The sequence below is a fragment of the Pollicipes pollicipes genome, unplaced genomic scaffold, assembly GCF_011947565.3.
Source record: "Pollicipes pollicipes isolate AB1234 unplaced genomic scaffold, Ppol_2.1 Scaffold_3447;HRSCAF=4054_pilon_pilon_pilon, whole genome shotgun sequence".
In the NCBI taxonomy this organism is placed as follows: Eukaryota; Metazoa; Arthropoda; class Thecostraca; order Pollicipedomorpha; family Pollicipedidae; genus Pollicipes; species Pollicipes pollicipes.
Window position 1 is genome coordinate 29,032,637 of NW_023596297.1, and position 9,821 is coordinate 29,042,457.

Genomic DNA, 9,821 nt, shown 5'->3' on the forward strand with positions numbered 1-9,821 from the left:
TCCCTAAGCGGTGCTGAGCGGTGCTAAGCTCTAAATGGTACTGCAAGGAACATTCTCAGCGTGTCTGAGATCACTCTGAGAGCGCAGTGTCTTTCAGAGAACTTTTCTTGTATTTCCGTAGAGCTGAAAAGCGTGATCCCGATCACCATGCTGGGAAAATAAGCGCGGTTTTTGCTTCTGTGGCATGGACAGCACTAAGCAGCTTGCATCTTCGGTGTAAAACAGTCTGCGGTAGCCAACGAAGAAGACATGTTAAGGAGGGAGGGGAGCTTTAATGCATTCTTTACTCGGCGTCCTGGTGAAGGTATTTTTCACAACTGGAGCGTGTTGTGATATGGGTGTTGGAATAAGCTTGTTTTGGAAAAATATCACGGTTATGCTAATTTTAATGAATGCTTAGTGCGGTAGATACCATAACTGTTCGAGCGCATATCCACCAGAGATCTTCTTCGCAAAGACTTCCTTTGCCCATCTGTGCTCTATCCATTAGTATGTGCCCACATCCACCCGCTGCCTATTCCTAACCATTTGTACCCAACCGTTATCCACCCACTCGCATTCAAACAATACTGTGTTTCTTAAGTATTGGAGAGTTTTGGCGAAGCTCGCAGCCAACCCCTTAGCGTTGCTAATTTCAACAGTCGCGTCAATGGTGTTTGTTATGACTCAAAAAAGCGCCAGCAGTAAAATGTGTAGAATTTCTTAACATGACTAACAGAACTTTTGAAAATATCTCACCCATACCCGTGCTCAGACCCGTAATTTTCCCAAAATATAGACCCAACCCATGCCGTGATCCATTTCATATAAGCATACGCATGGATTTGGCCAGTCGATGAAATTCTCAAATATTCCCCAATGGCCCATAGATGCACGCTATAGACCACATCGTCTTTATTGAGGCGTGTTTGTTGTGACTGTTTTTGTACCGGCCGCACAATGTTATCTACCGTTCTTCCTTCGCTTCATGACATTGCACCGTCTCTCTTGGTGTTTCGTCTGTAAGAATATGCGAGCGATTTCGACGCGCGTGTGCACACGCGCATTACTGCCGATAAGACCATACGAGCCATGAACTGGACCAATTACATATTACACCACATGCTCACATGCATCACACGGAGCTTTTTCGGCCAAGCAAGGACACACGCACCTGATATAGCATTCCAGATGACCGTGAAGGTCATGGACTGTATTCTGTACTGGGTCATGGCATCGAATGTCATTCAATTCGCAAAGGTGCTCCTGTCGGCCCCTATATAATCTGTTGATATGTGTTCTTACTGCCTGCCTGCTGAGTATTTCAAAGAAACTCTATTTAAAATAGAGTGAAACCTTTTAGGCCCGTTGGCCGCGATGGATTCTGTAGGTGCGTGCTGCCTTTGGTTGAACGGAATGGACCTGCCAAAGCATCTAATTTTACTTGCCCTGAGACAAACTGAAAATGCTGGTGCTTGAGGACAGCTTTCAGCCTCAACATGATTGGAACACCGGAAATATTATCCCTTCTGAATTTCGTTCTATGTCTTTGACCGTGACGCTAAGGACCAAAACGCTGTCACAGTGAAAGCGCCGCATGTTGGTTCTCGCGTCAAATTATGGCCTTGTCAAATGCAAAACTTTGCAGAATTGATGTACTCTAAAAACAAAATTTCCTTCTCAAAATACCTCTCCACATCACTCAGAAGTGTATAGCGCCTCAACTTCTATTCACTGGATTCAAGAAATGCTTTCCGTCGGCCACGTTCCTTTTCAAGTGGAGTTGGTACCGCGTGTGGAGCGGCACAGTATGCTTCAGGTGACCGGTGGCGGCGGTACAGCGTGCGCCGATGGAGCAGGGGTGGCAGCGGTGGGGTAGGGGCAGCAGGGAGGGATAGCGGGGCAGCCGCTGCCATCTTATGCATGCACGCTGCTGCTCGTCTGATAAGGAAAGAGTTGGAAAAGAATGGTTTCCTGCCATCCTGCCACACATTCCTGCCACTCCTGGTTATGAGGCTGGTCGTGTGCCACCACATTACGTAATGAAGGGCTTAGAAAATAAATAAAGGCTCCTGTGCCCTGCTCATTTTTAACATTGCTGTCAACCAATGGTAAGTGGCTTTCCACAGTGCATGAATGACTTCAAGTTGTCAGAGCAAAACGTTGGGTATTTAAAAGAATGTTATTTGGTCTGTTTCGTCCAATTCATCCATTTATTTTCAACCGGCCACCGGTTATTGGCAAGGACTATGCCGCTCCAACGCAATTTCCGGAGCTGAAAGCAGTTGAACGCATGTACAACAAAGCGATTACCCGTCCAGATTTTTTACCACGTCAGGATTATGGTGCTCGCTCACAGCTTCCAGGACTGATATCAGCTGAACGGTGTCAGCCGGGCGTGTCACGGTTATTGGCCTCTTCGGGGCACTTTTTTGGCAATCCACCGCCGCGGCTGGCGGGATTACAAGTGAAGAACGTTGATGTCACTGGACCATGCTGGTTGACGCCTGCACGTTCCGGTTAGGTCGACTATGGCTCAGTCATCGACCTGCTTGGTTGGTCAGTGCGTGGCCGGCTTGTGCTTCCAGTTCAGGATGAAACCTTACAGTGGAGTGATGAGCGTTTCCACTTAGAATGTAGGGAATCCCAGCCGCACATAGGACAGGACCCAGGAAGCTAATTTGTGGATAGGCAATTACAAATGGAGTTCAGTGGACTCAGAGGGCGTTTCTTGGAGATCGGGGTTTGCTCGTTACTCGAAGAGGTTCTGTTCGGTACCACCGCACACAGCTAAGCGACGGCAGGAAGGCCTCGGTGTGTCAGTCTCTTGTTAACGAAAGCAGGCGCCTTCGGGATAGAGCTCCCCACAAAAAAATCACGTGACCGCACCACAAACACTGGAGTGAGCGGCGACAGACTGAAGCCAGGCTGCAGGCAGCAACTGAGCAACCTAGTGCGGGCTCGAAATTCGGTCACTAATGAGTTTCAGCCTTTCTTTGAGTCGTGACGTAGTTATACACAAAACGTCTCGACTTGCGCCTGAAAAATGAAAGTCATGCAAAATATGTAAAGAAATGCCACTTTATTTTGGGCATCAATCCTTCGTCGGGTGACTGACAAATAACAAAACACGGTAAACGCACAGCAAATTACAAACGTGAAATACATTACATTGACAAATCATATTTCATTACATGATATCACGTCGCATTCACTTCTATTTACATGACAATTATTAAATGGCATTACAATGCATTGCTTCGCACTTAGTTCGCTGGCGGATAAACCGCAGAGATTTGCGAGTTGTAAGATCCGCATGATCGGTTTTTCGGCGCTTTGGGGATGCCTCTCTTTCGAACTACTGTCCCGTCTCAAGCCTTTCCATCACTTATTGTTTCTGTCGTTTTTCTCAGGTTTGATAGCTGTCCACGAGTGGGTGGCGGTCATGGAGGACCACTGCAGCCCCGGCATCCCCTGGCGCGTGCTGCGAGAGAAAATCGTGCCTCTGGACTCGCGTTCCTCGAAGATAGTCTACGCCGACACGTTCGTGGGCTCTGTTTCTCCTACGAAAAGCGAGGTAAAGCGCTGTCCGAGGAGTCCACGATAAAGTCATGCGGTTTCGGTAATGTATATTACCCCAGTCTATTTGTAACCGCAGTGCAAAGTGACTGACGTCGGTGAAATGTGTTTAAGTAATCGCTCTTTGATGTCATTTCTATGTTAGTTCCAGGCTATTTGAATCGTTTTCGCATATGCAGGTACTGAAGCACATGTTATATTCTCAGTGTTTACTGGAACGGAGTGATGGCCTGATGAGTCTGAGCCGTCGCTCTGTGTTACCGTCTCGACGTCTCCCGGTGTGTCGTGCTCCGCCATGACCCGCAGCGGTACGGGGTCGCCGCCGCCGCGCTGCTCCGGTCAATGACGCTGCGACACACCTCGCGGCTTTGACCTTGACCTCACTACATACACTCAAGTGCGTCGCTGCGGCAGGATGGCGGAGCGCTTTTACATGGCACGGCATTGGATCTTGGATCCCGCGAGCCGCCGCACGCCGCCGGCGGAGCCCCCAACGCCTCGGTTGTCGGTGGCATAGCCACCAACTGGCGGGCCTGGGCTGGGTCCGCGAACTCGCTGCCTGACTGTCCGCCGGCCCCGCCCGCAGGACAGCCCCAGCGTGGTGGAGTCCCTGTACAGAAACCGAGAGCGGCTGGAGACTATATTCCGGATTCTCGACAAAGACCACTCTGGTGAGACTGCGTCGCGAACGCGCCTGCACGAACCGTTAGGTACAGACGAGAAGCGCTGTGAAACATTTTTTCTCCGTTCGGATTTTCGCAGCGTATTCTATGCAGCAATCCATTGAAATTCGTAGGTCTGCTGAAGTGGAAGATACACTCCTGTTGCATAGCCACGTGAGATCGTGACGGATCTTGCTAATTCCTGCCCTAGCTGGACGAGCCCTGGCTGTTCCTCGAAGTCAGCCTCAGGTGCTGTGTTAGCCGACTTGGGGCGTTCCTCGAAGTCAGCCTCAGGTGCTTTGTTACCGAATGCACCGTGTTCATTCCAGCTTTCTGTGATGCTTTCAACCGCGCCAGCCAATGCATCGCTGTAGACAATGACGCCCTTTCATAAATTAGCGCTACCTCAGTTCAAGCCTTATGAATGGGACTAGAGGGGAGTTCGTTACCCTTCTTGTTAAGTATTAGTGTCCCAAGAACATTCGCCTGAACTGTGTGCTTTTGGCAGAACGTGAGCTTAAGGCGACCACCTCCATTTCTGTCTAACTTTGCGGGCATAATGCATCAGCAATAGCGCTCGTTGGCTGGTCCGCGCGTTTACAACTAGCACCCCACAACTCTATGAATAGGCAATCACCTGTCAGAAACCCTCAGCCGCATAACAGAGGCACGCCCACACAGCCGTGTAGTTATGTTAGACGTGTTGAACCGTCCTGAAAGCTGCTTCTATGCAACGGACGTGAGCTTTGAGAAGCACTGCGTCGGTGGATGGGAATGTGCTGTTACGGACCTGAATGAGACACGGGCGTCGTGAATAACATCTGATATTCTGAATGGCAAGAAACTGGTGATGTGGGCCGGGTTTGACTCAGGAGAGGTCAAATTGGGTCAGATGGATCTTTCCAGCGCAGGAGCGTCTTCCTCGTCACAGGGGTCCTGTTACTGCATTTAGGGGAGCTGTGTAGGCTTTGGATCCTTTTTAATTGATGCCTTGTTGTGTTTTACAAGCCATAGGGCGTCTTAAAATTCCAAAAAGAAGCTTGTGGCCTTCAGTCCTAAACGGCCCAACCCACTCCAGAGGAGGGACATGACCCTAGGCCCCCCCCCCCTCTCCCTCTCTCGTGGCTACGCTACCAGAAGAAAGTGAGTTATTGACTTAAATTTGGGACCTCACCGGATGGGCGTTTTTGTCACCTTTGCTGAACGCCTCAGGGGCTGTCGAAGGCGCGACATGCGCTTGCATTAAGCGAAAAGCAGCATCGGGGTGCTCGCGTAAACCTGCATCGGATTTGTGGCGGCTGGCTTGAGTTTCAGTGACATTCGCTCGGTCAAACTTGGTCAGTGGGACAAAGTCGTAAATTTCGGCGTCGTCTAGAGCAGCCATGTGAGTCATGAGAAAACATAAAGTAGTGTTGTAGATTCCTTGTAAAGCAGTGTTGTAGATTCCTTGACCAAATCATGTTGTGGTGGCAAATTATTAGTGGAGGTGAACTATGATATGCAAATTAGGACGTCTAGGCGCAGTTGCATCTCCATCGATCCTTCCCCGATAACCCCAGGACCAGGAAATGCATGGCAATGACACAGACTACGCTGAATTTCATTTTCTGGCCCTTCTAGGCGTGTCTCAGTAATCTAGTTTTCTGTGACAACAGCCGTCCTCTGGAGTAGCCTGAGTCACTAGAGTCAGACTGACTCAGCATCGGCCCTACTCAGCATCGGCCAGCCTGAGTCGGGTCCACCTCAGCGCCTGTCCTCTCTCTGGCAGGGTTCCTGTCTCTGGACGAGTTCGCCGACGCTTGCTCGCTGCTCCAGAACTACCTGCACCAGCCGATCCCCTACGACGAGATGGTCAACATGGCCAAGAGCATGGACATCAACAAAGACGGCTTCATCGACTTCAACGAGTTTCTGGAGACGTTCCGCCTAGTGAACGTGGACGGCGGCGGAGCGGGCGGCGAGCCGCGGTGACCCAAGCAGGCCTGGTGACCCCGCCCGCTCGGCACGCTCGGCCTGACCCGCAGCTCGTCGGCGCAGCAGCGCAAGCTCGCCCCGAGGGAGCGGGGAGCGAGGGGTCGCGAGCGTATGAGTGCGGTGGCAGTGGGGTCACGAAGACGAACGGGGAGGAGACGAGGGCGCCTGAGGTCCGGACGCACGAGGGCGAGCATATGCGTCTGGTAGGAGGAGTGTGAGTGTGAGGGGCGAGACTAACTGAGTGAGGTCATTCGGGCAACGCACTTTCAGCCGACTGAAGGCCTTGCGGCGTTAGCTGACCCCAGGGTAGGACCGGTACTTGCGCTGGCGGTTGGGGCGTGGGAGAATCACTTTGACCTTTTTGGCATGGTCGCATGATAACTTGGGATTTGGCCCCATGGAACTTGCTGTACCCGGTCCACGCACACTCCTGCCATATGCCGACATATTTAGATGCAGTTTATTTAATGTGCAGAACTTGATGGGTTTTACCTACATGTCGCCCCAATCATGTTTCGTTTTTGGCAGTGGCACGTTTAAGAATAGGTATTCCGTGTCCTTGCTGCTTTGATGCACTTCGTCACAGTACTATTTTCTTATATGCAAGTGAAATTTTGAAGTGACTACAAGTCACTTAGCTGAGTTGACCATTTGATTTTGGTGGTCACATGCATACTAGAAACCAGATTCTTGCTTTGTCCAGGTGGTGCCGGGAAAAATCAAAATCAATCGAATTGTTGTTGCAGTCGGGGTGGCATTAACCATGTAAGTTGTTAAGTAATTTAAGGCATGTTTCCAAAATATTAATGGATCTATATTTCCGTTTTCCTGGTATTTCTACGAAAATTGAGGCTATTACTTTTATTTCAATAATTTATCATTTGTTTCGAGAGCTGAAATCAGGCTCGAAGGCATAAAACCATCACTGAGGTTGTTCCGAAATTGAATATATTCAGTATTATTCTATATATCCATGTGTACATAAATCTATATGCGTGCATGTGCACCAAATAACATTTGTTCATATTTAGTTTTCGTTCTATCGAAAGAAGTGCCCCGTACTTAATTTTTTTTTTAAATATTTTCGGAAAACACCGTGTTCGGTGATTTCGATTTGCTCCTTGCAAGTGCGAAAAGGGTCATTGATTTACAAGGCAGTTGAATATTTCAGTTTCTATGTCCACGAGTTTTCGCCCAAGATCGGTCAATGTCAATGAACTGTTCAGAAAGTTCCGGATTATTAGATTAGTGTCTCTTCAATATGGCAAGCAACAGTTATTGGGCAGCAGCGCGGCCGGGCCAGGTGCACTGCAGATGCCTTTACGTAACCTTTCCGTTGGAAAAGGCTCATTGGGATGGATTCCACAGCTGAACAGTTTTCCTTCAGACGGAATTAAAGTCAACTCACAGTTGTGCTGTGCTGCTCAAATTCGGAGTCGGGATGACTTCATGCGCTCTGCCTAGGAGTCGGAATCGATTCTGCCAAAGAGGAATCGAGCACGCGTCCGCTAGAAGCGCGTTTTGTTGGCTGCATCGGTTTCAGACCGGATACTGTGCTCCACTCACCTGCAAGTAACGGGCCGTTCAAAAAAGGTACCATGCTTTGTAAACCTTTGTTGATTTTAGTTTTTTTAACACCTAATGTTGACATTATGCGTTATATCAAAAAGCATTATCGGCCATATTTACTTTGCGATCTGACGGTGCCGTTCTCATCTTTAAGCTACATTGTTAATCCAAAGTGCATCGCAAGTCACTGACGCAAGTCACTGAGTTGATCTCTAATTCTAGCTTTTGATAAGACACGAAGCAGAAGCGAAACGCTTCCGGTTGTACCTTCTGTTAACCTGATGGTGACATTCCCTCGCCATTTCGTATTTCTTGGCAAACGGTGCTCGGTCCTGGGTTGTTTTTTGTGGCACGACGAGCTTGCAGAGGGAGTCAAGTATTTACGCAAAATGATATACAAATTTGAAACCTTGCCATCTGGTTTCAGTTCAGATCAGATGACGTCAACTGGCAATCTAAAAGTGGCATTTTATTTTGATTCAAACGAGAGACGGCCATGAGTTAGTTACGTGCCTGCACCCGTTGTATGTTTTCTCTTTTCAAACCACTGTTTCGTGCGGTCATATTTTAACGTTAGCATTTGCAATTAAGAGTCAAAAGAACATTTGCTTATTTTGTTGTTTACTCTCATCTACAAAACCGGGAGGACTGTGCATATGATGCACCGGCGCACAGCGTTTACTTATCACGTTTGTTTTGGTGGCGGCGTTGCGCGTTTTACAACCGTGTCGGCATTACTTTAAGACTGCTTTCATTGTTGATGTTATCCAGCACTACGTCCTTGAAAAGCATGGTTAAAAGCTTAGACAGATGCGTACATCAACATGCAAAGTGAAATCCCGTCGCCGCGTTTGTCGTTTAGTGTCGAGGTCTTTGACCTCACCTAGCAGATGCTGCTGAACCCCATTTAGCTTCGCACCTCACCTGTATACGTATATGTGACATGCACTGATGCGCTCAATCATTTCATAATATGTGATGTAATATTTGAAATGTGCATCACCGTGTGACATTGATTACATCTGCGTATCTTTATCATCATGCGCTGCTTACTCGTATAATTGCTGAAAGCTACATGCCCACAGTTCTCGTGCTGTTCGTTTGCAACAGAAGCGTGTGTGAAGACGCTGCCTGTCTTTATGATTTTTTAAAATAAATTCGGGAGTGCTGTCTCTTTGGCGCATGAGCCATCCTTTCATGACAAAACGTCGTGTAGATTAGCTTTTCAATAAGCGTACTGTTATGCTGTTATGCGACTATGCTGTTATCTGCTGTTAAGCTGTTATGTTCCGCAAAACGTCATCGTGGTAAAGCAATAGCTAGTTTTGCAACAGATAATTTGCTTTTGTGACAGCATTTATCAAGGGTCAGCTTATCCCAGTGTTGGGTGCAATCCGTTTTCCGAGCTTAAATGACCCTCGGAAGAACGAGCCAAGTAATTGCGGATGGTTTCCTTCGATTGTGCCGCCACCTATATTCGGAGTTTGCGATGCATGCACAAAGTGGCGCTGGCATCGTCCCTTTTCTTCGGTAAGTTGCGCTGGCCACACGGACATTATTTTGAAATCCACCAGTTGTTTCTCATTCCTTTAAATGTAGCGTGCCTTCCTCCTAAAAGCAAGCCATTAATGCGACGAAGATGAGTATGAAATTAACTTGTCACTGTGTTAGGTGAGCACGTTTGAGATTCATGCTTGGACGTCAATAGTATGGAAGAACCGTCTCGAAAAACGGTATGGCTAAACATCTTGTTTAAGCGAATCCTTTTCATGCATCATTGTTGGATTTATGTTTGACTCAATGACGAGAAGTGAGAGATCATGGCTTCTCTCGCTGCTGCGTAGGCTCACAATACCTACGCTAGGCAAAAAAATTATCCCCGTGGTGGAATAAACCCCAAACCACCCCACGAAAAGCTCCCAGAACGAAAGCGGACCAGATGGGCTATGTGTTCACTTTTCGTCCGCGGGACGAATTCCGTTCAAAGAGATGCGTTCTGAGTGCTACATCTTGCGTCTATTGCATGGCTTTAGTGGCGTTTTCGAGCTAAGCATATCA

The 9,821-nt window shown here is 48.3% G+C and overlaps 1 protein-coding gene across 1 annotated transcript in view; it reads left to right on the plus strand.

Annotated features, from left to right (window-relative positions):
• Positions 1-6,252, plus strand: part of LOC119092395 (serine/threonine-protein phosphatase with EF-hands 2) — a 77,096-nt gene extending 70,844 nt beyond the window's left edge. Inside the window, exons 12-14 of the mRNA XM_037215358.1 lie at positions 3,393-3,556; positions 4,145-4,229; positions 5,989-6,252. Of these exons, the coding sequence (XP_037071253.1) occupies positions 3,393-3,556; positions 4,145-4,229; positions 5,989-6,191 (452 nt within the window). The 3' untranslated portion in view covers positions 6,192-6,252. The remainder of the gene's footprint in view (positions 1-3,392; positions 3,557-4,144; positions 4,230-5,988) is intronic.
• Positions 6,253-9,821: the final 3,569 nt, after the last annotated feature.